The sequence below is a fragment of the Hevea brasiliensis genome, chromosome 9 (genome assembly GCF_030052815.1).
Source record: "Hevea brasiliensis isolate MT/VB/25A 57/8 chromosome 9, ASM3005281v1, whole genome shotgun sequence".
NCBI classification, from domain to species: domain Eukaryota; kingdom Viridiplantae; phylum Streptophyta; class Magnoliopsida; order Malpighiales; family Euphorbiaceae; genus Hevea; species Hevea brasiliensis.
The window spans coordinates 27,117,686-27,144,197 of record NC_079501.1 but is presented as its reverse complement, the minus strand read 5'-3'; the positions used below and the strand labels follow the sequence as shown (position 1 = coordinate 27,144,197).

At 34.9% G+C, this 26,512-nt stretch overlaps 1 protein-coding gene, 1 long non-coding RNA gene and 1 pseudogene across 2 annotated transcripts; 2 read left to right on the top strand and 1 right to left on the bottom strand.

Annotated features, from left to right (window-relative positions):
* The window catches only part of LOC110644949 (probable protein S-acyltransferase 14), a 29,114-nt pseudogene extending 18,093 nt beyond the window's left edge, over window positions 1-11,021 (top strand).
* LOC131183231 (uncharacterized) lies at window positions 1,196-8,103 on the top strand. The gene is made up of 3 exons (XR_009151360.1): window positions 1,196-1,397; window positions 6,270-6,371; window positions 7,394-8,103. It is a non-coding gene; the product is annotated as an uncharacterized LOC131183231 (long non-coding RNA).
* A 2,433-nt stretch (window positions 11,022-13,454) lies between the features above and the next one.
* On the bottom strand, window positions 13,455-25,552 carry LOC110645266 (cullin-1). Its single transcript, XM_021798360.2, has 20 exons — window positions 25,290-25,552; window positions 24,550-24,695; window positions 24,361-24,460; window positions 18,535-18,720; window positions 18,322-18,369; window positions 18,031-18,234; window positions 17,875-17,952; window positions 17,042-17,131; window positions 16,869-16,949; window positions 16,713-16,772; window positions 16,005-16,031; window positions 15,838-15,924; window positions 15,588-15,737; window positions 15,442-15,497; window positions 15,244-15,364; window positions 14,990-15,151; window positions 14,721-14,864; window positions 14,412-14,630; window positions 14,116-14,283; window positions 13,455-13,787 (listed from the first exon to the last, which is right to left on the bottom strand). The coding sequence occupies exons 2-20, from the start codon at window positions 24,675-24,677 to the stop codon at window positions 13,686-13,688; spliced, it is 2,211 nt and encodes a 736-aa protein (XP_021654052.2). The 5' UTR covers window positions 24,678-24,695; window positions 25,290-25,552; the 3' UTR covers window positions 13,455-13,685.
* Between the last annotated feature and the right edge of the window lie 960 nt (window positions 25,553-26,512).

The following is a 26,512-nucleotide window of genomic DNA, read 5'->3' as shown; positions in this document are numbered from 1 at the left end:
CTCCCACATATATGGCCCAAATCTTTTCTTCCCGTTTCCGATGTGGGACACGAAGTTTCCACCCCAGTGCGTAGCTGGTTGAACAAGCACGTCCCAACCCCATCCCTAGGTCGTGACAAGCCCACCAGCTTCCGCCTGGTGCGTCCTCGCACCACACACCGTACTAGAGGGAGTCCAGCTCTGATACCAAATTGTAACAGCCCGATCCTTCTCTAGTTAGTATTGTCCGCTTTGGCCCATGGGCCTCACGGATTTGTCCCTTGGGAGGTTTCATTCCCAAAAGCGCGCTGACCAGGTGAGGAAGACTCCCACATATATGGCCCAAATCTTTTCTTCCCGTTTCCGATGTGGGACACGAAGTTTCCACCCCAGTGCGTAGCTGGTTGAACAAGCACGTCCCAACCCCATCCCTGGGTCGTGACAATACCCATATAAATTAAACAATTAATTAACAATAATAAAAAGATAAAAAATTAAATTAACAATAAATTAATAATACCTATATAAAATAAATAATTAATTAATAAATAATGTCTAATTAACAAGGTAAAAAGTAAAACTAATCAAATTAATAAGAATAACAAATAAAAATTAAACTGAATACCAACAAATCAACAATACCCATATTAATTAATCAACTAATTAAACAAGAATACAAAGTAAAATAATCAATTTATCAATACCCATAAAATTTAAATAATTAATTAACAAAAATAAAATAAATAAATAAATAAATAAATAAATAAATAATAACTAATTAATTAAAAGGAGGAGAAGGAAAAAAAAGAAAAAATAAAAAGGGACTGCTGAAAGAAGAAGGAGAGGAGAGGAAAAAAAATAAAAAATAAAAAAATAAAAAACAGAGCAGCAGGAAAGGGACGTGCAGTAGAAGAAAAGTGAGATCGAAACAGAGGAGAGCAGCAGTAGAAGAAAAGTGGAGAGGGAGAGAAAAAAAAATAAAAAAATAAAAAACAGAGCAGCAGGAAAGGGACAGGAAAGGGACGTGCAGTATAAGAAAAGTGAGATCGAAACAGAGGAGAGCAGCAGTAGAAGAAAAGTGGAGAGGGAGAGAAAAAAAAAAAAAAGGAACGTCAGAGCTATCGAACAGAGCAGTGGCAAGCAGCGCAGCAGGAAAGAAAAAAAAAAAGGGACCTGAGAGAGAGATCGAACAGAGGTGGAGAGGGAAAAAAAAAAAAAAAGAAGAACGGGACGTAAGAGAGAGAGAGATCGAAGCGGCAGAAGAAGAAGAAGAAGAAGAAGAAGAAGAAGAAGAGAGAGAGAGAGAGAGAGCGTACCTGTTGTCGTCGTGAAGTCGAGGTTGAGCCGTTGAGGAGAAAAGCGTCTTCGTGAGGTTGAGGAGAAAAGTGTCTCTGCTGGTGGAATGGCTGCATCATCAGGTACGCAGATAAGTTTATTGAATTTTTAATTTAAAATTAAAAAAAAAAAACACTTACCGTTGCTGTGAAGAGGCGTCGCCTCTCGCCTCTCCGGCTGAAGGCGTCGCCTCCTCCAAGCCGAGCCAGGCGTTCCAGTCGAGGCGATAGAGGGGCGCCGCCGCTCGGCGCTTCTCTGGCGCCGCCGCTCGGGCGCTTCCCGGCGCCGCCGCTTTGATAACACTGCATGATGGGTAATTCTAGTCTTCTATCTTCTTTTCAGTCTAATCTCATTTCTTCTACTGTTACTTTAGCTGATGGTTCTACTTCTTGTGTCATGGGTTCTGAAACTGCGAACCCGACTTCGTCAATTTCTTTGTCATCTGTTTTGTGTCTACCAAAATTCTCTTTTAATCTACTTTCTGTTAGTAAACTTACTCGTACCTTAAATTATTTTGTTTCCTTTTTTTCTGATCAGTGTTTGTTTCAGGATCTTATGACGAAGTAAATTATTGGTAGAGGACGTGAGTCAGGTGGTCTCTACATTCTGGAAAATCATATACCGCGGTCGCTTATTTACTCCAATACCTTAACACCTCTTGAAGCTCATTATAGATTAGGCTATTCTTCTTTGTCTACCATGAAGAAGCTGTGTCCTCAGCTTCAGTCTTTATCAGTACTAGAATGTGAGTCGTGTCAGTTTGCAAAATATCATCGTTTGCCTTCTGTGTCTAGAGTCAATAAACGGGCTTTATCTCCTTTTGAGTTCATTCATTCTAATGTTTGGAGTCCTTATTCTGTTACTTCTAAAATTGGATTTCATTATTTTATTACTTTTGTTGATGATTACTCTCATGTTACATGGTTATATTTAATGAAGAATCGTTCTGAGTTGTTTTCTATCTTTTGTGCCTTTTATAATGAAATCAAAACTTAATTTAATATTTCTGTGCGCATATTAAGAAGTGATAATGTCAAAAAATATTTTTCAGCACAATTGACACAAAATGACATTCTTCATCAGTCTTCCTGTGTTGATACCCCATCCCAAAATGGTGTGACTGAAAGAAAAAATTAGCATCTTCTTGAGGTAGCTCGTGCTCTTCTTTTTCATATGATAGTTCCTAAGCACTTTTGGGCGGATGCAGTTTTTATGGCATATTTTTTGATCAATCGTATGCCATCTTCTGTCCTTAATAGGGATATTCCTTATACTGCTTTGTTTCCTATAAAATCTTTGTTCCCTGTTGAACCCCGTATTTTTTGTTGTGCCTGTTTTGTGCGTGATGTTCGTCCATAGGTTACTAAATTGGATCCGAAGTCTCTTAAATGTGTCTTTCTTGGGTACTCCCAGCTCCAAAAAGGGTACCACTGTTTCTCTCCTACTCTTAATGGTTATCTTGTTTCTGCAGATGTCACATTTTTTTAGTCCACTCCATTCTTTCCTCAATCATCTGTGCATAAGAGTCAGGGAGAGAAGGATGATCTCTTAATATATACTGTCCAACCAATGTCTAGTCCTCTCCCACAGCCTGTTCCTTCTGTCTCTAGACCTACTCGACCTCCCGTTGTTCATGTTTATTCCAGGAGATTGGAGATCCTAACTCAGATCCTCCACCAGCTACTTCGTTGGGAGATCCTGTACCTCATACTGATCATGATTCTGACCTAGACTTACCCATTGCTCTTCGTAAAGGTAAGCGTTCATGCACTTACCTTGTTTCTTCTTTGGTTTCTTATAATCAATTGTCTTCTTGTTCTCGATGTTTTGTTACTTCTTTAGACTCTGTTCCTATTTCTAATACTGTTGGTGAGACACTGTCTCATCCTAGCTGGTGTGCTGCTATGAAAGAGGAAATAGAGGCTTTAGATGCTAATGGTACATGGGAACTGTTGCCTTTGCCCACTGGTAAGAAAGCTGTTGGTTGCAAATGGGTATTTAAAGTAAATGTGAATCCTGATGATTCTGTGGCTAGGTTAAAAGCACGCCTTGTGGTAAAAGGATATGCTCAGACATATGGGGTTGATTACTCTGACACTTTTTCTCCTGTAGCTAAACTTACTTCTGTTCGCTTGTTTATCTCTTTAGCAGTTACATATGATTGGCCCCTGCACCAATTGGATATCAAGAATGCTTTCCTTCATGGTGATCTTCAAGATGAGGTGTATATGGAGCAACCACCTGGGTTTGTTGCTCAGGGGGAGTTGGGTAAAGTGTGTAGGTTTCGGAAGTCTTTTTATAGCTTGAAACAAAGTCCTAAGGCTTGGTTTGGGAGATTCAGTGAAGCAATACAGGAATTTGGTATGCAAAAGAATAAGTGTGATCACTCAGTATTTTATAGACAATCTGAGGCTGGCCTTGTAACACCCTCCCTGTAGCAACTCTGTACATTCCGCTGTTCCGGTGACCAATGTCGGTCCGAACAGTTAGAACGCCGGGAAAAATATTTAAACTAAAGTGAGGAACCATAATTAACTCAAATATTAATAAGAAAAATTTAGAAAAAATTTTAGAAATAAAATACAACCAAGTTAAATAAGCCGGTGCCCTAGTGATGGGTAACCCAGTGAGAAGTTGCGGTTCTCGCAACTAGGAGCCCTAAACCCGGGGGAAAATTCATAAAATAATTTTTGGGACTCCAGAGAAGGGTCATTGAGGTTCCTATGGCATTAGAATGCCAAGAAAATACTTAGAAAAAATTTTCAATCGGTACAAACAATTTTAGCTCAATAAGCCAAACGGAGGGCATTTTGGTCATTTTGTCTTCAGATATGATTTTTGGCCGACTTGTCCATTTAAGTAAATAATTATTATAACATAAAATGTAAATAAATATTGCTAAAAATTAAATTGAAAATGAGTAGAGAAGAAAAGAAAAGAAAATGAGATTTAATGTCCATTTTGACATCATATGATGTCATTTAAAGGAATTTCCACCAATCACATTAAAGCATCACTTAAGTAAGTAATAAAAGAAGATAAATAACACCAAAAAAAGAAAAAAATAATCTGTTTCTTCACCAAACTAAAGACCAGCCGTCTCCCTCTTCTCCCATAGCCATTTCCTCCATGAAAGCTCACCCAAGCTCCTAACCTCACCAAATCTCACTTGCAACCCTTACCTAGCTTCATAAAAAATTAACCTAGCAACTTGAACATCCTCTAGGCAGCCAAAAGAGGAAGGAAAGAGCAAGTTTAATTGGTTTGAAATTCTGCTCCATTCAAGGTTAGTGTCCAATCTTAGTTCTTTTTGCTTTAATTCATGTTTAAGGGCATGAATTGTGTAAGAAAGGTAAGAAAATAAAATAAACATGTGTGTGTGTGCACCCTACAATTTTGGCAGCTAGGGTTTGATGATTTTGCTTGGTAGAAAAATGGTTATGAGCAGCCTTTGGTAGTGGATGAGGGATTGAACATAATTGAGTAAATGAAATGCAAGAATTGTGCATGTGAGAAATGAAAAAAAATTGGACACTTGAACAATTCTAGGGTTTGCTTATGTGATGGTTCATTAACCTTGTAATGGTCAATTAGTGGCCATTTGAATGTGTATGATAATGAAGTAAATTGAGGCTTGACATTTGTGTATGGGTAAGCTGCCTTGGCTGACCTGCAGGACTGAGCATGAGTCCAGCAGGTTTGGGCAGTTATAAATGTAATTGTAAAGGTTCAATTGGTGCAAGGCCAATTGGACATGAAACTAGACACATAATGGCACAACTTTGGTACAGAAACCTTGCCAAAAAACCAAACTAAGTTGACCTAAAAATTGCCCTAATCCGGATGACCTGCATTCTACCTGGGCAAAATGACCAAATGAACAGTGTTTATTCATTTTGTCATAACTCAGTGTAGAAAGGTCCAATTGACCTGAAATTTTACTACTAGAAAGCTGAAACATAGACCTACAACTTTCATGAAGAACACAAATCCAAATTCTGACCATAACTTAGTCAAATTTCCAACCAAACTTAGGTTACAAAATCTGGCAAAACCAGTTTTACCCAGAATTTTGAATTCTGTCTAATCCGGCCAGTTATGGTGTTTAGGCCATAACTTAAGTTACAAAACTCTAAATGGAGTGATTCAAAAAAGGAAATGTAACTAGACAAAATAAGAAACAACTTTCGTGAAGACAATTTTGCCAAATTCTTACTGTACAAATGACCAATGGAACAGTAAATATGAGGCTTGAAATCTGAAAATTTTGAATAACTAACACTAAGCTTAGAAATGGTATTGGCAACCAATACCAACAATTTTAGAATGCAAAATGTGGTATGTTGGGAGTATTAGAACTAATGTACCTATTGTCTATGCAAAAGTCAACATTTTAGTTGACTAATGAAATAAATAGTAACACCTAAACTTAAATTTCAAGAATTGTACAGTTTAAAAGTGTAACATGCCCTAGTACATCTAGTAAGATTGGTTTGGATAGGTTGGCATGCCAATAGGTTCGATTAGCGATCGCACATGGCATTATGCCATTCTGTGATTTCATGGCTTTTAGCCATTCTGACATTGTGATGATACTTGACCTTGTGCCTAATATTATTACAGCTTATTAGCTGTTCTGTTGCACACCGGGAGATACATATGTGACCGATGGTGTGACGGCCCGAGGTACTTGATACCTAGTGCTAGTTTACTCGTTTATCCAGTCCAGTCACCCAGTATAGGTTACTTGGGCAACTAAAAATGGAAGTGGATAAATTTAATGAAATTATAAATATAACAAATACAAATAAATAAGATTACCAATAATGATCGAAAAATTGTCTGCATAAGATATCAAAACATGCGCTGTATATTTATTTTCTGTTATTTCTTTTTATTTTATTATTGGCACCACTAAGCATTATTGCTTAGCGCGTTGCTCTTGCCACGCGTAGGTTCTGGAGAGATCGACCGAGAGCCCAGTAGACCACAGACTGGGTGAGACCTTCTGCAGCTCTGCATAGTGTCCGTGTCACCTCATCGACGTCAGTGCATTGGTAGGACACTAGCTTTCATTTTGGATATTTTGTAATTAACTTTTACTTTCTCATGTGAAATTGAAACTCATGTAATGCATTTTGTTGTCAATGTAAATAGTGGAAATTATGTTTATGACTGAAAAAGTAAATATTTATTTATGACTTTTATACGAATATCATATGAAATGAATGACTGAGAAATGGGAATATATTTGAGAAATATTGAGCTTTTGTTGATGAAATGGAGTTTGGGATTGATAGAAAATTTTGGAAGTATTTTTCACAGGTTCCGAAGAACTGTTTTATCCATTTTTAGCCGGTACTCTGTCGGATTTTCTATAAATTTGCGAAACCTCAAATAAATTTTAATTTCAATAAATGACTTAAATGAAATATATTGTACTTCATAACTTTGATAAAAATAAATTAAGGAAGAATAAAAATGATTGAGATAAAATAGGGTGTTCCAATACACTGTGTGACATATCTTACTCGGCTATACTATAGACGGGTAAGGGGTGTCACAGGCCTAATTCTCCTGGTAGTCTATGTGGATGACATTGTCATCACTGGGAGTGACTCTGCAAGTATTTCATTTCTTAAAACCTTCCTCCAAACCCAGTTTTAGACCAAATACTTGGGCTTGTTAAAATATTTCTTGGGTATTGAAGTTATGAGAAGTAAGAAGGGTATTTTCTTGTCTTAAAGAAATTATGTCCTCGATCTATTGACAGATATAGGAAAATTAGGTGCCAAGCCTTGCAGTGCACCAATGACTCCAAATTTACAACTGTTAGCAGGGGATAGTGAGTTGTTTGAAGATCCAAAGAGATACAGGAGATTGGTACGAAAATTGAACTACGTTACAGTCACTCGTCCTGATATTGCTTATGCCGTTAGTGTGGTAAGTCAGTTTATATCTTCCCCAACTGTTACTCATTGGGAAGCCTTGGGACAAATCTTGTGTTATCTAAAGGGCGCTCCAGGAAGAGGTTTGTTATATGGTAATCATGGGCATTTGAATGTTGAATGTTTTTCAGATGCCGACTGGGCTGGATCTAAAGTTGACAGGAGGTAAACTACTGGATATTGCGTTTTGTTGGAGAAAATTTAGTGTCTTGGAAAAGCAAGAAGCAGAGTGTAGTTTCTCGATCTAGTGTTGAATCGGAATACAGAGCCATGGCACAATGAGTATGTGAGGTAATGCGGATACTTAAATTACTAGATGAGACAGGTTTTAAGACCTCCCTGCTTGCAAAATTGTGGTGTGATAATCAAGCTGCTTTCCATATTGCTTCTAATTCAGTGTTTCATGAGCGGACCAAACATATTGAGATTGATTGTCACTTTGTTCGTGAAAAGATTTAACAACAGATCATCTCAACAGGACACATCAAAACTGGAGAGCAGTTAGGAGATATTTTCACAAAAACTCTGAATGAAGCTAGGATTAACTACATTTGTAGTAAGTTGGACATGAATAACATCTATGCTCTAACTTGAGAGGGAGTATTATGGAAAGTCAATTACTATATTATTTCTCTGTATATTCTGTATTCCTATTTAGGATTTCTTCCTTTTAGTAGAACACAATTAAAGGAATCAATAGTATATATATATATCCATATACAGATTAATTGAAATTAAGGAGAATCATCTCTTTCTACAGTAAGTTCTTTACATGGAGTTCTTTCAAGGAAAGCCTATTGCTGTGTATTTTCTAATTAAATGTTGCTTATTTGTTAATTTCTTCCAGGTGGGAGATGTATATCGAAAATGACCATCATTGTGTTTGGGTTGTCAACTGTGTCGGGCCATGAACTACAAGTATTTCCTTCTTTTGTAGGTATGTTAATTATTTTTCAAAACTTAGTTATGTTAATCCATATGCTAGAATGGCATGGATATGAATGATTTTGAACTAGATGGATTCTTTATGCTGCTTGTTTGCGGTTTATGTTACATAAGTAAATTAAGTCTCAGTGTCTTGATCTCAAATTAGCTGGGGTCAACTGAATGTATTATTTTTCTCTTTTTAGCTGAAAATTTACTTTCTGCATACATATAAAGAAAATAGATGTCCTAAACATGGTTAAAAGCTTTGTAATGAGGTATGGGTTTGGTGAAACCCTTGACTTGGTCAAGCTTTTCAACCATGTGGATATGCTTATTCCATTTAAGTTATTGGGCTAGTTCCCCCAAAATCCCCCAAAAGCAACGCCAACTCTCTTCCCCTTTTCTTCTTTCAATTTAGACAAAAAGGCAATTTTGCTTGGTATGTGGACATGCATATTATTTAGGTTGTATGCAGCTCTCTCCAAAATTATTTTTCTATTGAAACACACTGCTAATTTAACATCTATGGGATTCCTTTCTTTTGTTTATTTTCTGATTCAGGTTTACACATTTCTTGAGACAACTCTTGTTACTTTATCATTATTGCGGTTATTTATAGCATTTTTTACATAATGGGGTGAAATATCTGGAACGCCGGGAACCTTTGTTGCCACTTTTATTATATTTGGTGAGTTGGACAGAAACTTGTATGTGATATTATGGTTTGAGTTAATTTTGTATCCTTATTGTTATTGTTCAACTATTTCAGTATTGAACTTATCATTTGCATTGAGTGTTATGGGCACTTCTTGATTATGCACATTTCATTAGTACTAGCAAATACAACCGCCATTGAGGTGATGCCTTCTGCTATATATGGTTACCTTTCTCTCCCACATGTTAGGAACAAGGTTTGAGCTACTGTTTCATATAAAACTCTTTCTTTCTCGATTTTCTTTTTCCAGGCATATGAGAAGAAAACTGATCCTAAATGGCGATATGATCTTGGATGGAAGAAAAACTTTGAATAGGTTATATTTGCCTTTTTGTTGAATGTTTGTTTTCTTGTGTATGCTTGTTCTTGCTTCTTTATAATACATGTGTTTCAGTTTATAATCATATTCATTGGATAATGGTGGTTCATACAGTCATCCTGCTCACATGCTGCTACTGGAGGAAAAACATCACTTTTAGTTCCTCCTCTGCAAAGATCATAATGTTATTGAGGCTAAGATTTGGAACTAATGTGTTTTAGATTCCCATATTTATTATAAATTTCCTTGAGTCACTTCTATAGCACAAATGGTTTTAGTAAAAAAATTATAAATTGTGATTCTCTGTGTCTTGCTTTGGCACATCTATAATGTTTGCTTGTTCAAGCCCCTATACATGCTGTGACTTTCCTCTTAACTTGGATTCTTCTTCTTTTGTTGTTGCTGATACAAATGTGGTCAAATGATTAAATTGCTATGCTAGTATGACAAAACACTTGGAAATTGGAATATTACATTTCTGTTTTGTGGCTTCACTGGCCAAAGCCCATAGATAGCATTCTGATGTGTTTACAGTGGCTTTACTGTTGGTAAGTACCTTTTAAATCATCACCATTTTTTCTTGTTATATGGAGTGCATGACTTCAAACTGCTGTAGGACTATGCTGGTAATTCATTCATCTTCTTTTCCTTGTTTTATGTTTTATATCAACAATTTCTTCTTCTTTTTTTTTTTTTTTGCAAGTTTTAACCTCTCTCTACTTTTATAGCCAATATATTTGCATGAAATGTGTGTGGTGAAAAAACAATATATTCACAAGATTAGTATGGTAAAAATGAGGCTATTAAGATGGATGTGGAAATACAATGATGGACAGGATAAAAAAAAAGAGAGTGCATTTGTAGAAAGGTGACAGTGGCATGTATTGTCGAAAAGTTGAGAGAAGGGACACTAACATGATTTAATTACATGCAATGTGGACCACCAAAAGCACCTATATATAAGCTTGGATTAAAAAAATTCGCATAGTTCCATCCCAAATAATTTGGATTAAAGCTTAGTTCATTTAAGCACAACTGATACATATTTGAGTATTTAAAACTGATGGCAAGTGATATCAGGACTTGAATCCAGAGAAAGCACTCTTAGATTTACTTTTGTGAATGATTTTCTAGATTATATAATATTACAACCTCATTTTAAAATGTTCAGCTATTGGTTTTGGTGGAATGAATTATTACCTAGAAGATTATGTGTTAGTTATGTTTTCTTTATCTTCTTCCTTTATGAGAAATCTTGGCTTCATTTCTGATCATGTTTGAAAACTCACGTATCCCATGGCTATACTGTCATAGTGTAAAGATCAACCTATAGGCATGTAAAATATGTTGTGGTAATCCATAGGAAATACAAATTTTAATCATTGTTGATTATCTTTTTCTTTATCAGGTATTTGGGATGGACAAGAGGTACTGGCTCATCCCTGCTTACTCAGAAGATGATTTGAAACGCATGCCAGTGCTTCAGGGTTTTGAATATCCTACAAGACCCGATTTAGATGAGCTCCAACAGCTCTAACTGCACTAGGCAACACAGACTGTCAAACTACCATTCCTTTTCTCTACATTTCTTGTAGCTTAGGCATCCTGGAAAAAGTGGCTCACAGTGGCGAGATTCTCACGAACTTTTGTGCTTGGACTACTATCTATGTGAGATATATTCGCGGCATGCCTTGAAAAATTAGAATTTTGTAAGACTGGATTATGCTAAAGGGTAAAACTATACAATTCTGTACTGTCAAATTTTGCTTGTATATGCCAAAAACATTTTGTGATTGCATTTACATAACCAAATTCAACATTGGACTGTATTTGCTACAAGTTGAAAAACAAATTCAAGTTCCCATTGTCTTCTCTCAAACCTGAACTGGTTTTAGTGGGTCATTGTAAATATTATATAATTTAATTTATGATATATATTTTTTAATTTATACTTTCTTCCCGTCCCTATACTTTCTTCCCATCCTTAAACCAAGGATTTTGGGCGACCATTTGCTGGCCATAGTTAAGCTCCAAAAGAAAATAGAAATCATTCACCAAATCTGGATCATTTAGGATTCATGTTTGAATCTACACTTACAATTCTTCATTCATACAAAATGATGATCATCTCATACATCATTAAAGTGGCTTATCATTGAAAATCCTAAGAATGTTGGATAATCACATACCAGCTTTCATTGTGGGGTTGCAAGGCATGTAGGAGAGTTCATGTTTAGACAATTCTACCAAGAGACGAGCATATCTCAGATGAAACTCACTTTGCAATACTCTTACCATGTGTTTGGATGGGAAACTTGAAATATGAAATTTGAGTTTGATATATGTATATATTAGGGAACTACCCGTGTTTTAGCACTTTGCTATTAATTTTTTTTATATATATAAAAAGCAAAAATATTTCATTAAATAAAAATAAAATACAAAAGTGAAGTTTAAATTAACACAGAATATTTTTATGTAAATAAATTTATAAAAAAAAAATATAAAATTTTTTTAATAATATATTTAATGGTAAAGGTCTCAATTTTAATTAATAATCAGTGAATTATTATTATTATTATTATTATTATTATTATTATTATGAAGAGTGATATGTGATAAATAATGTTTTTACATAAATAAATTTATAAAAAAATAAAAAATTTTAAATATTACATTTAATCACAAATTTTAATTTTTAAAAATTAAATTTAAAAAAAATTTAAATCATAACAATTAATGTAGTAATGCAAATAATAATAATAATAATTAAAAGAGAAATAAAAAAGAATTAAATAATAATTAGTATAAAAGAGAGTTATTGATAGAAAGTGACATGTGATAAATTTTTTAAAGAAAGTGTTGCATGGTAGTATTTTAGGAATACATTTTTGCTTATGTATATATATATTGTTTAACATTAGCATCATGAATATATAATATAGAGATTATCTGTGGATTTGAAATGATTTATAAAATGATATTATCTCAAATTTACTCAAAACAATTCTTAATAATTTAAATGATATTATTTGGAACTCATAATTTTTCAATAATTCATACTAAAATTAAATCCATATCCCATAATTCAAATTTCTACTGAGTGTAAAGGATATTCTTGTTAAGTTACTGTTTTTTCACATGTCAACACATACAAAAGGCAAAGTAGAGAAAACTGTGAATTTAGGACATGTAGCAATTTTGTTGTGTCTACATTCAAGGGCAACTTCTTGAAAATACTGTGAGCACAATGCATTGTAGATAAAATAGCGCCTGTTGCCACTAGTTTAAATGTCTTCTTTTTTTTTTTTTTTTTCCTAAAGTGTAAATGTCTTAATGTGGATATAGATGTTGTCATGTTGATATCCAAACATAGCATTAATGAGTTTCTCTCTTTGCGTCGATTTGTGTTGTTCTTCTCTTTGGTCTAGCATGGAGTAATCGCCTGGCGTAGCAACTCACGGTGTGTTCTTTACTTTGTCTGGGTCTTTTATAGGTGTGCTGTTGCAGGTACTATGGCAATTGAGAATTGATTTGGTAAATCTGCTCAGTTTGTGAAGTTTGGAGACTTCATCTCTCTCTGCGTCGATATTTGTTGTTCCTCTCTTTGGTCTAGCATGTAACAGTCGCCTGGTGTGGCAATTTGCGAGTGTGATATGGTAAATCGACTTGTAATGGGACCCCGAAAAAACCCAGCGCCAATATTCTATGTTTGTTATGGTGTCGATACAAACTTTTGTTGAAGCTTGCATGTTGCCTCCCTTATTTTTTCCGCTTCTCAAGTTATTGGACGTTCCTTCTATTGGCTGGTGCCATGTTGGAATGGCTAATGGCCATTGTTATCAAGATTCTCAGCGATGGTGATAGTGCTTTGCGGCATGGCTTGGTTCATGATTGGCAGCCGCATCTTGAATCCGGATAATCTTTACCCGTTTGAGTTTGCTACCGTAATTAGGGTTTGGGCTCAAGCCCCTTCGGTTTTTCCTGAGTTTATTAGCGTTGAGCTTGAGCCTTCGTAGAACTTGATATACAATAGCTAGGTTAATTGGCTTTTGCCCTTTTTCTCTTTCCGTAGTCTTAGACCTCTTTAGCCCTCTAAGGCCTTTTTAATGAAAATCATTTAAAAAAAGATAGGGGTGCCAATGTCATGATGTGAAATAGCAAAGCGACGCACGGATACGTACAAAATGAACCAAAAATAACATCAACTAGGCGGGTGCTCTCTAAGCCGTTAGAAAATTGATATTCCTATTAATTTTTCTCCAACAAAATCATAGCCCAAAACTGCTTTTAAGGCGTAGTAATAATAATAATATCTTCTTTGATATTGTAAACTTGTAATATCACTAAATGAGGCACTACAACTACATTTACAGCGATTTGCTAATTGTTAAGTCACTGTTAACTGTATCTTCTCTTTCTGAATCGGATCCTTCTCAGCTAAAACATGGCATTGTTTGAACTATGCCAAGTACTTAAACACGTTTGGGTTCTCCTTATCTCTCTCCAAGTAGTCCCGGGTGATCAGATCTTCCATTCGCTTCTTAATTGCCTTAATGTCAGGCTGCAAATTCAAATCCATAGTTACAATAATAAAACAGCATAAAGGAAAGAAATCATGCAACAATTCAGGAAGCTCCATCAAAACTTCTTATTTCTCTTTCATGATAGTTTATTATGACTATGCTACAATTCCCATTCATTCAGAAAAGGTTTTATTGAGGATTTTTCAACAGAGGGAACCATGCATATATAAAAAGGAGTACCAGACCACATCAAAACTTCATTTTCCTAGTATAAATCCTAAATTACCCCAGTCAGTAGCTCAAATTCCCCAAACTTGTCCTTTTTGCTAATATATTTTCGGAATCAAGAGCAAGTCTGGGTCATACCTTGAACATACGACTCAACTGCTCAACACACTCCGAGACTAATTGTTGATGGCCCAAAACTTTCCTACTCTTCATTATGCGCACAATTGCAGCATCAATAGCATATCTCCTGTCTTTATCGACATCTTCAACAACCTTCTTTCTTTCATCTACTGGTGGGAGAGGAATCTACAATTGGGACAATTTTCAAATGTTTATATCTTCAACGAAACAATAGTTAAAAGCCAATGATCCTGGTGATCTGGTTTCAACACTGAGAACAATCCAACAAATAAAAGTATCATGCTCAAAGTTACCTTGATTCTCCTCATTCTGTCGGTGAACTTGTGGTTGACTTCAAAGTAGTCTGTTTGGGAAATGGTCTTTGTATTTGGTTCCTTTATAAGGATCTTATGCTTGGCACAAGACAAGGAATGAAGCACTCTGACCAAGTCATCATGGGTCAAGTTTAAATGAGTGACAATCTCAGAATAACTGAGTCTATCTGAAGAATTAAAAAGCAGCAGGAGAGCAGCCTGTAATATCATAGACAGAAATATCATAAGTCAGAATTAAGCATCTAACCCTTTACCAATCCCACAAATGTAGGGACTTGTATAACAAACCTGGTAGGTTGACACGATCAGCTCAATAGTTTTTTGCTCAAACTTGCCATTGAGATGGCAACACCCCAGTGAATAGATCCATGTAAGTTTCCGATGCTTGCTTTTTTGATCATAGAATTCCTTGAAAATTTCAACACCCTTGACCTGAAAAACAAAAATATTTCTGAATAATGGATACGGGGAAAAAGGAGTAGAAAAGCCTGTCAACCTTACCAAAAAGCTCATTTTATACAACAAATGTTAAAATCCAGTATAAAAAAGAAGTTTACCATCTCTGCAGGAAGGTTAAGATCAGAGGATTTATAACTGGGCCAAAATCCAGTTGTAAGAACAGTAACCGTTAAATCAATCCCAGGATGTGCATTTGGGTTATTGCCAAGATATTTCTCAAAGCTTGTCTGATTTTCCCTTGCCAGTGTCAAATCAGTGACCTGGAAAAGAAAAAAAAAAGTGTTCAAAAGAAATCACCAAAGTTGCATGGACAAATTAATAAATATCACCAAATTACCCAGGGCCAACTCACCATCCCCTCCATCTTTGAAGTGAACTGTCCACCACACTGCTGTTTCAGTTTTGTAAGAATACTCCTTTCATGATCATCATTAGCACTCCGGTCAAAAAGAAGACGTCGAGCAAGCTTCTTTCTGCCAACAGCCAGAGAAACAAAATGGGTACTGGAAAATAAATGAACCAAATGATACCCACTGAAGATTACATTTACCTGTAGAATTCGGCAAAAAGGTCCTTATCACTGATATATGCCAGCAATTTTACTACCTGCAAAATTCAACCACAATGGAAAATCGGTGCTTGTCTAAACACTAATTGAAATAAGAATTTTATACAATGGAAATTTTGATATGCCACCTTCTCCAGCATTTCTTCTATGTCTTCATCGCTTAGTTTCTCACTTCCACCCTTCTTGAGTATATTATCACAGAATGTTGCCAGTAGTTCTGCACTTGAGCTACCAGCGACTGTTTTATTACAGAATATCTCAAAAGCTTCTTTCATGGCCTAATAAACCACCAAAAGGGTAGAGAAAAGGGACTTAGACAATGTGATAGGACAAAACTCATGGAAACATAATGGCACCTACAGCAGAAATGTCACAAACCTTGTGAAAAAGGGTATGATTTTGAAAAAAATCGTTCACATATGCCATATACTTGTCATGCAGCTCGATTATCTTTCTGATAAGAACCTGAAGATCACACCAACAGATCAGATGTTGGGCATCCATGTTATTCCCAGACATCTAAAACATATAAGTTGGGGATTTACCTGTTCCTGTATACCACCACTTGCAGCCTGTTAGCGCACATAATTGTCAGCACTTAGCTCCCCAAACAAATAATTGAAAATATAAAATAAAATTCAGCTACAAATACATGCAATCCCAACATAACAACCCAAAAAACTCCCAAGAGTTTTCATGCCCGAATACTAATGTCAGAGAAATGGACAAGAAAGGAAAGGAAAGGAAAGGAAAGGGAAGGGTTTCAGGAAGAGAAGTGGAGAAGGTGGAAGCACACCGAATGCAGCTGCAAGAATAACAAGTAGTGAAGAGGGAAAGAGGGAAGATAAAAAAAATTCCCCTTGGAACAACCAATACTTTTGCAAAAAAAGTAGAATTAATGAATTAAATTACACATTTGCCCATAACAAATGTTGTACATAAAAGAAACAAAAGGATATTACTGTAATTTCAACATTGCTTGGGATTAAGGCTTAGTTGTTGTTGTCGTTGTTGTTGTTGTTGTATTGTAATTTCAACATTAATAGCACAATCTTCTGTAATTTTCTTTCCTCCTTGAATAAAACAAGAGTGATAATGAATTTCAGCTACAATTTTTCCCTCTCATTTTCTTTCTTGTCCATTCCTCCCACCCTACAAGGTCTTTTTCTTATGCCAGAATGAAAGTGTGAAACAACCAAGACAAAATGCACATTTTAATAAGAAATATAAGAAAGCCAATCATAATAATGAACCTGGCTACTTGCAGCATCTTCAGCTTGTTGGACCAAGACTGTCCCTTCAGCAGTAATATGCTGTAAAAGGGAAGGCGTCAGTACTCAGTAACCAACAAAAACATGCTAGTCCCCTTTACTAGTAAAATAGCATAAATGAAGAGACCAGCCACTAACCTGCTTGAAAATATTAGCAACAGGTTCCAAGCCTTTGGATATTTTATGGTAAAGCCGATACATTCTTGAAAGATCCTCCACCTTTGCAGCATAAATAAAATCAAATATAAATTTACTATGCACTGCAAGAATAATCAGAGAATTCAAAAGATGAAGCCTTGCACATGATATACCTTATCATCTTGAAGCAATGCACGACATCCAGAATGCTCCTTTTCAAGCAGTTGGTTTGCATAGACTACCAACAACTCATGTTGAACTTTCTACAGACAGAATATAGATCTATAAATATAGAATATATCATCTTTATAAGAAATCAAAACCTTAGTCATAACATCTAAAGACAATGGATGTATGATCATATCTCCACACACTGCTTTATAATCCTTACCAAATGAGACTATGAGAGTAGAAGTGGGAGTATTGATTTAAACATTTATGTATTTCCTTTGTAGTTTGGTCAACTTATCATTTGTATGCTATCATGAGCTATAGTTCTTACCATGATTTGGAATCAGTTATGCAATGTGCCTATGAACTTCATACAACACATTAAAACTCAAAAACACAATAGTACCACCCTATTATCATTGGAGTGATTCTGGTAAAGAATTCAAAAGCGCCTCTCAGGGTTGTTATCAGAGGAAGCAGGCTCAAACTCAACCTTGTCCTAATCAAGTTGGAGTATACTATATAGATCCTTTTTTCCACTGGTTGGTATAGACTAAACTTCAATAAGATCTAGATATGCTAGATCCTAACCAAACTTTTCTTGAAGAATGCTCCTTGAATATCCCTAGTTATTCAAATTCAATATATCCACCTCAAATGGATCAATTATAACTTTGTAAGATTAATAAATAGAAGTCATCTCACAAGAATTTGAATCCCACCATAATGAGTATTTCCTTTTACTTACAATCAAATTTTGTCTTTAAATGGAAGGGGAAAAGACTCATCGCCACTATTCAGTTGTGAAATATACGAAATACGAGTTTAAACTAACCTCTACTAACTTTGGCTCACTGCTTGAATGCAAGTAATGAGAAACTCTATCCCTCTCCTTCTTCAAGCATTCCTCAGCCTGCAATTTCATAAGAGATGTCAGGAGGATCACAAAGTTTAATCATTAAACAACCATGAAATTGGTACAAGTACTTGCCTTCAGCATATAGTCTGGACAAGAATCCTCCAAAATCCAGTTTGATGCTTTACGAGAATAGTAAGCACCAGTATCTTGAAGCATGTGTACTTCAAAATCTTGTTCATAACGATCCATTGAACCCATTCCAATCTCAACAAATATATCTAAAACATTCTTCAACAATGCCCTGTCAATCTGCTCTACCTCACGTTCTTTATCGATCTGAACTCCAAAAAAATGGATGCTCAACATTCTATTGGAAAAAAAAAAATGAATTAAATTATAATGGATAAAGAAGAAGTCACGTACAAGAACAATCACAGCATATCTAGCTTTTCCATTTACTTCCTGATAGACCTGAACAAGAGATAAAGATTATAAAAAGAATCATTTAAACAACTATCAAAACAAAGGAAGAAATAATTATAAGAAAGAATATTAGAGATTGGGCCAAAGTTAAGGCTGTTCACAAACACTTCATTCTGGCATAGGAAACACGGTGTGGTAAAGGAATTAACAAACCAGGTCACGGAAGCAAGTCAGCCCAACTTCATTAAGTGCAGGAAGCGACCTCCGAGCAATAAAGTAGCGATCCAAATAATGAAAGAAGCGTGACAACCACCTAACCATAAGTTTATGGTTAGACCACCTTTTCACAAGCTCCCTCAGCATAAACTCATCATGCTTCTCTCTTATAGATGGCAGCACCTGATTCAGAATACAAAGTGAGGTGGAGCTGTTACTTAGCGAATAAGATACATCATGAAGTCAAGTAATTCATTAATTAAAAACAAAGAATTAGTCCATAATTTATTACAGTAAAATTTGAACTCGTGATATACTGAGACATGAAACTAGCCCTATTCTCAATACAAATTACAACTACAGAGAATTTTCTAACAAAAACAATTGCAATTTTGCAAAGCATATCTGTATGACAATAGAATCACTATACATCATATGCAACAAAGCATCCATGTATAACCATTAAGGTCCTGCTTTAAAAACACCACATCCACTAACTAATAAATTTCCCACCTCTATATGTTTACTCTGCCATATAATACCAAATAGCAAAGTTACCTAGAATGCAGTACATCTAGGGTCGCAGTGAGGGTACAAGTATGCAGTATGCCACTTAGCCAAATACAGGGTACACGCGGTAGGATTAGTTGATACGCCAATTCAAAATGTGGTACGTGAATCATATCAATTTGGAATACAATATGTGAATTACACTTAACTAACATAATCTTTAAGTCTAAAAACACCAAATCAAATAATAATTTACTTCTATTTTTTCATAAAAGAATATATATATATATATGATTCTTTTATAAAAAAGTAGAAGTAAATATATTTAGAAAAAAAAAATAGACTATGGGACACAATGCCAATGAATTAGCCAATTGAAAATTTTTATTTTAAATTTTAAAAAAAAAGTATTTATTATATTAATTGGCCCAAACCCAATAAATTAGTCAATTTTTATAATAGCTGGCATTTACTTTCTAAAAATTAGTAGAAACAGCCACAAGACTAGCCCTCCCACTTCCCCATTATAAATAATAAAAATCAATAAGTCTCACCCAATCTCACCTAACTTAATTTAATCATAGAGTCCTTTTATGCTCTATATTAAGCTTCTCTACTTGTTTTCTTCTTCTAAATTAGTAGGAAGAGCCACAAGACTAGCCCTCCCTGCTTCCCCATAATAAAAAATAAGTAAACAGTAAATCTCACCTTAATTTAAACGGAGAGTCCTTTTCCATTCTATGTTGTGCTTCTCTTCTTGTTTCTATTTTGGGAGTCACTTCTCCTATAATCTCCTAATACTTTAGGCTTTTTGCCACCATTTCCCTTATCATAACTCCATTATCCTTCTTTTCTGACTATAATTACCATGGAAAACATGCTTAAACTCAACTCAACTCAACTCAACTCAACCTTTATCCCAAAAATTTGGAGTCGGCTATATGGATTCGCTTTCTCCATTCTAAACGATTTTGGGTTAAATCCTCAAAAATTTGTAATGCTTCTAGGTCATGTTGTACTACTCTCCTCCTAGTCAATTTAGGTCTACCCATTTTTTTCTTTCTATTCTCTAGCCTAATGTGCTCTACTTGTCTAACTGGAGCCTCCGTATGTCTACGCTTCACATGACCAAACCGCCTCAATCTCCATTCTCTCAACTTATCCTCAATTGGCACCACTCCTACCTTTTATCTAATACTCTCATTACGGACTTTATCTAGTCTAGTATGGCCACTCATCCACCTTAATATTTTCATCTCTGCAACTCTTGTCTTAGACCCATACGACTCTTTCAGTGCCCAACACTCACTACCATATAACATAGCCGGTCGTATGGTTGTACTGTAAAATTTTCCTTTTAACTTATTGGGAATCTTGTGATCACATAAAACTCCCGTGGCACGTCTCCACTTCAACCATCCGGCTTTAATCCTATGACTAACATCCTCCGCACATCCCCCATCTACTTGAGGGACTGAGCCGAGATATTTAAAGTGATTACTTTGGGACAGTACCACTCCATCCAAACTAACTCCTTCCCTATCACCAGTTTGGCCTTCACTGAACTTGCAATGCATGTATTCTGTCTTCGTTCTACTTAACTTAAAGCTCTTTAACTCTAGAGTACTTCTCCATAGCTCTAGTTTTCTATTGACTCCTTCTCGCGTCTCATCTATCAGAACAATATCATCCGCAAACATCATGCACCAAGGAATACTCTCTTGTTTATGTTTCGTCAATTCATCTAAAACTAATGTAAAAAGGTAAGGGCTTATAGCTGATCCTTGGTGCAATCCAATTGAGATCGAAAAATCTCGTGTCCCCTCCAACTGTGGGCACAATAGTAGTTGCTCCTTCATACATATCTTTCAACACTTGTATATACCTAATAGATACTCTCTTTTGTTCTAACACACTCTATAAAACATCTCTTAGAACACTATCATAAGCTTTCTCCAAATCAATAAAAACTATGTATAGATCTTTCTTCACATCTCTATATTTCTCCATCAAGCTTGTAATGAGAAAGATCGCTTTCATAGTTGAACGACCGGGCATGAAGCCAAATTGATTGAAAGAGATAGAAGTATCATAACGTAATCAATGCTCCACAACTCTCTCCCACAACTTCATAGTATGGCTCATGAGTTTAATTCTCCTATAATTCGAACAACTTTGTATGTCTCCCTTATTTTTAAAAATAGGTACTAAAATACTACTCCTCCATTCATTAGGCATTTTCTTTGAGTTTAGAATCTTATTAAATAATTTAGTTAATCATGCCACGTCCATATCTCCCAAACACTTCCATACTTCAATTGGTATTCCATCGGGTTCACAGGCTCTACCCACTTTCATTCTCTTAAGTGCTTTCTTTACTTCTAAAGATCTAATCCTTCTAGTATAATTCACATTCTTTTTTATTGTTCTATAGTCTATATTCACGCTATTACCATTTTCACTACTATTAAAGAGATCATTAAAATAATTTCTCAATCTTTCTTTAATGTCCTCATCTTTCACCAACACTTTTTCTTATTTATCCTTAATGCACATAACTTGATTGAGATCTTGACACTTCCTTTCTCTCCTCCTTGCTAATCTATAAATATCTTTCTCCCCTTCTTTAGTTCCAAATTTCTCATATAACTTTTCAAAGGCCTGTGCTCTTGCTTGACTAACTGCCTTTTTTGTCTCTTTCTTTGCTATCTTGTACTGTTCATATGCCTCATCATAATCACATTTAGGTAATTTATTATACCATTCCCATTTTCTCTTCATTGCCTTTTGTACTTACTCATTCCACCACCATCTCTCTTTTGAGGGTGGTCCATGTCCTTTAGACTCTCCAAGTACTTTTCTAGCTACTTCTCTAATTTTTGATGCCATCTGTATCCACTTATCATTGGCCTCCATATCCAGCTTCCATGCTTCGAACTCGAGAAACTCATTTTTAAACTTTACTTGCTTTACTCATTTGAACTCCCACTACTTTGTTCGAGCTACACTATTTCTTCTGACCTTACTTGAATTGTTCCTAAACTTGACATCCAAGACCACTAACAGATGTTGACTTGTTAAAGTCTCTCCTGGAATGACCTTGTAATCCTTGCATAGAGCTCTATTTGTCTTCCTGGTTAAGAGGAAGTCGATTTGGCTTCTATGTTGCCCACTTTTGAATGTCACTAAATGTGACTCTCTTTTTATAAAATAGGCATTTGCTAGCATTAGGTCGTATGCCATAGCAAAATCCAAGATGTTTTTTCCCTTCTCATTTAGACTGTCAAAACCAAAACCTCTATGAACATTCTCATAACCTTGCCTATCACTTCCTACATGTCCATTCAAATCTCCACTAATGAAAACATTCTCTTGATTCGGTATGCTTTGCATTAAATCATCCATATCTTCCCAAAACATTTGTTTACTCTCACTATCTAATCTTATTTGTGGGGCATAAGCACTAACTACATTTATTGTTTTTCCTTCTAGTACTAGCTTTACTAGTATAATTATATCTCCTACTCTTTTCACAGCTATTACAGCGTCTTTCAATGTCCTATCTATGATTATGCCCACTCTGTTCTTATTTATCTCCTTTCCGTTAAACCACAATTTGCACCCTGAATTACCCACTTCCTTGATTTTCTCTCCTACCCATTTAGTCTCCTGAATGCAAGCAATATTCACCCTTCTCCTTTCCAAGGTATCCACAAGTTCCATTAATTTTTCTGTAAGTAATCCAATATTCCAAGTACCAACCCTGATCCTTCTCTTATCCTGTTGTTTCCTAATTAGTCTCCTTCTATGATATCTTCTATTGTTTTTTATGTCTATCTTATGTTCTGTTCCACTATCTGTTCTACTATCTATCCAATGGACTAACTTCTTTACCCACACCCGTCCATGATGTGGGAACCCTTGCTCACTTAACACCACACCCGGGCGCCGGCTTGGCGCGTCACTTTCGGTGAATGCCGTACATCCATGCATATTTCTCACTACACCCGGGCTCCGATGTAGCGCGTCGTAAGTAGAGGACGCCCCAACGTTTATATCATTTGAATCCATATCATAAGATGTGACAAAATTTTTACACTGATTGTCACCTACCGCAACCCATGAAAAACATGCTTGCTAAATGAAATTAAAGCAAGAACCAGAACACCAGTTTTAGCAATCAAGATCATATATTGAAGCAATTAGGAATGCCAACATAATGCATTTTGGGCTATGCCTTCCAATACATGGTTCACTTTGGGGTTGGGGGGTGGTGGTGGTTGTGTGGGAGAGGGAGGGGGGAGGGAATCTGGGGGAAGCAAATTAGGTAACTAAGCCCAATCGCAACATGGCATTGGAGTCAATAACAGCTGATACTTTCACAATTTTTTTGTCTTGGTCTAGATCTAGAACTACCATATAAACCTCTTGTAGCCTAAGTTCTAACATGTATTCATCAACATCAAGCCTTTCTCCTACTTACTACATAGACAGAGAATTCAGAAAATTAAATATGAAGTAAAACTAAGAGAAAGCAAATAGATTACCAACTTAGTGTTAAAGGTGTGCCTGATGTGCAAGGTGCTAGGGGAACACCGAAAAGAGGGCCTCTTAAATGTTTTATTCTGAATCTTATTATTATTTTTTTTAATTTTATTTCATCTAGAAATCTCCACCATTATTTTGCCTGCATAAATGCTCTTACCATAAATTCAAAAAATTAAGAAAAAAGGAGCCAATTGCTTTAATTAGACAGTTGTTCCTATAAAAGGAGGGGGGAAAAAATCACCGCTGTTATGGTTTTTCTGCAACATGCTGCCAGTAAAAAGCTATCATACTATACTAGATCAGTAAAGGGGAAAAGATTGACTTCAAGAAGAGTATAGAATGACAAAGAAGTGGACCCTTGTAGTGAACAATCTGAATTTGGTGATGATAATAAAGACGACCATGGTACTCTTGATGATGAATAGTTGTTTCATGGCTTTTTAAGGGATCATTGCTATTTAGTAAGACTCCAGGATTATGGTTTAGAACCTTTTTGCATCTTTAGACTTATTTTTATTTGGATTTCAAAAAAAATTGGTTCTGTACTTTTAAATGTTTTACGTTATTAACATTTGTAGTAATATGAGATTAGTTATCTTATTATAAAAATCAATACTAAGAAGTCATTCAAATCTTCAACTCAACAAAAAACAAAATATGTTGTCTCCATTGACTGATACCTTCCACAATCACAGGTTTATAACCTATAACCATAGGTCCTACAATAAACTTAAGAACAAAAGATTATAGCAGGTATCTTCATACCGTGGAATTAATATATTCTTCAAAAACCTCTCTGTACTTGTCATAGAGCTGCTGAGAATAGTCATGAGGTGGCTTCTGGGTACACATATTGTATATAGTTCTGTAGTGATTGAATTGGGAAAAATCAGCAAAGTGATAAAATTATATGAAGGTTCAGCACGCTAAATTGAATAAATGAAAGAAGATTACGTGTAAAGCATCATATATTCTTCAGAGCTGAATTGCTCTAGTGATCCTTCCAGAACCCTCTTCAGCTTTGTGATACCTTTCTGCATAAAATCCCATCCTTGATCCAAGTCGATTGTCCTGCGCTCCATGTGGTAGAGGAACTATTCCTGCCAGAACGCTAAGCAAATTACTAAAACCTGGCTGGTGATTAATGAAATTACTACAAATATCACAAACACATAAAACTAGACAAACGTTTGAACTAAATTGACAAAAAAGCAGCAGTATTTGTAACGTACCATACAAAAGGATTAATTCAGGTTTTGCTTTTTAGCATGCATATTGAGCTTCATTACAATTTTAGTGATAAGAACTCGTGGAAGCCAGAAGGAGGCACCACCATTATAAGCAATGATGACACATGAACAAAAAAAACTCTATATAACAAGCCACAATGACCTAGAAATCATAAAAATTCAAACTAAAGGTTTCATTGTAGTAATGTAATTTATAGTAATAATAATAATAAAAACGCCAAGTAAATGGAATAGTTAATCGTTAAACAATTATAACCTGAAATTAATCAAAATGCAACAATATTCATTGAAAACACAAGACAAACGACGCCCAAAACTCAGAAAGTCAACACATAAACTATTGAATGCTCCTATGGCAACCAATAATCATCCAACCCTACAAATGAAGCATGATAAGAAATAAACTAAAAATCAAACAAACCCGAAGAATCGCTCAATACGTACCGAAAGAAGATTGAAAACAATGACAATGAAAATCAAGGGCAATCAAAAGAGAAGCCGATGGCCTAAGCTAGGAGTTGCAGAGAAACCCTAACCCTGTCGATTAAGAAATCGGGAGAAAGATGGAGATATCTCTTGTCGCTCTAAAAAAGAGAGCGAAAATTGTAATTTGCAAACCGGGAAAAGGGTTGGATTTGTTGGTGAAAATCATGCAGAAGTGATTATAGCAGATATATATAATTTATTAATTTTAATATTTCAAATGTTTATGAAAAATTTATGTAAATAAGTTCTTAAAGTCATCCATCAATCTCACAAAATGCTTAACATAATAATTTTATAGAGGTTTCTTTAAAAGATAAGTTCTGATAGCTGTTTCTTAATTTTTATAGTTAAAATATTAAAGCTTTTAAATTTAAAAATATAACATAAAATTTTATTAATTTTTAAATTTTTTATAGTAAAAATTTCTTAATCTACAATTATCAATTTTTTATTTGAATAGTTCTAATATGACGCTTAGTTAATATTTCTCTTTTTTTTCTCTCAATTCATATATAAATTAAATTTTTTTTTTATAGATAAAATAATTTTTTATATGTAAAGAGAATAATTTTACACTTTACATAAAAGAGAAGAAGGAAATATTTACTAAGTGTCGTACGAAAATTATTCGCATCAGTTTTTAATCGAAAAAATAAGTAATTAAAAATAAAAGAAATTATATTATATAAAATTTAAAAATTTATAAAATTTTATATTACATTTTAAAGTTAAACAGTATTACTATATAAGTTTGGGAAATTTATCATTTTTTTAAATTAAATGTACAATATTCTTTGATTTTAGTCTTAATAAAAAAAAAATCAATAAATAAGAATAAAAATTCTTCTTTTTTTTGTTATTTTGCTGAGAATATCTTGATATTATTTATTTAAATACATTAGTTAAGGCCATTGAAAGAATAGGCCTTTAAAATTATTTGGAGATAATATTTAATTTTCATACAATTTTTTTATCAATAGGTAAAATTTTATTAGCAGAAATAGCCTAAACCCAATACATAAAAGCATTTAACTAGACTCAATATCACATAGATAAATCACGATAAATATTTCAATAAATCTCCTAATGCAATAAATCATGGTAGCTACTCTAGCCTTATGCAGCGTCAAGCCTAATATTTAAAGAAAACCCCAGCACTGATACTCAATCAACAAAGGGAG

Coding starts and splice junctions, on each gene's coding strand:
- LOC110645266 (XM_021798360.2), bottom strand. CDS start 24,677: ATGGAGCGCAGGACAATCGACTTGGATCAAGGATGGGATTTTATGCAG. Junction 16,950..17,041: donor CATTGCTTCAAGATGATAAG/GTATATCATGTG, acceptor TATGCTGCAAAG/GTGGAGGATCTTTCAAGAAT. Junction 15,925..16,004: donor GTGGTGGTATACAGGAACAG/GTAAATCCCCAA, acceptor TGTGATCTTCAG/GTTCTTATCAGAAAGATAAT.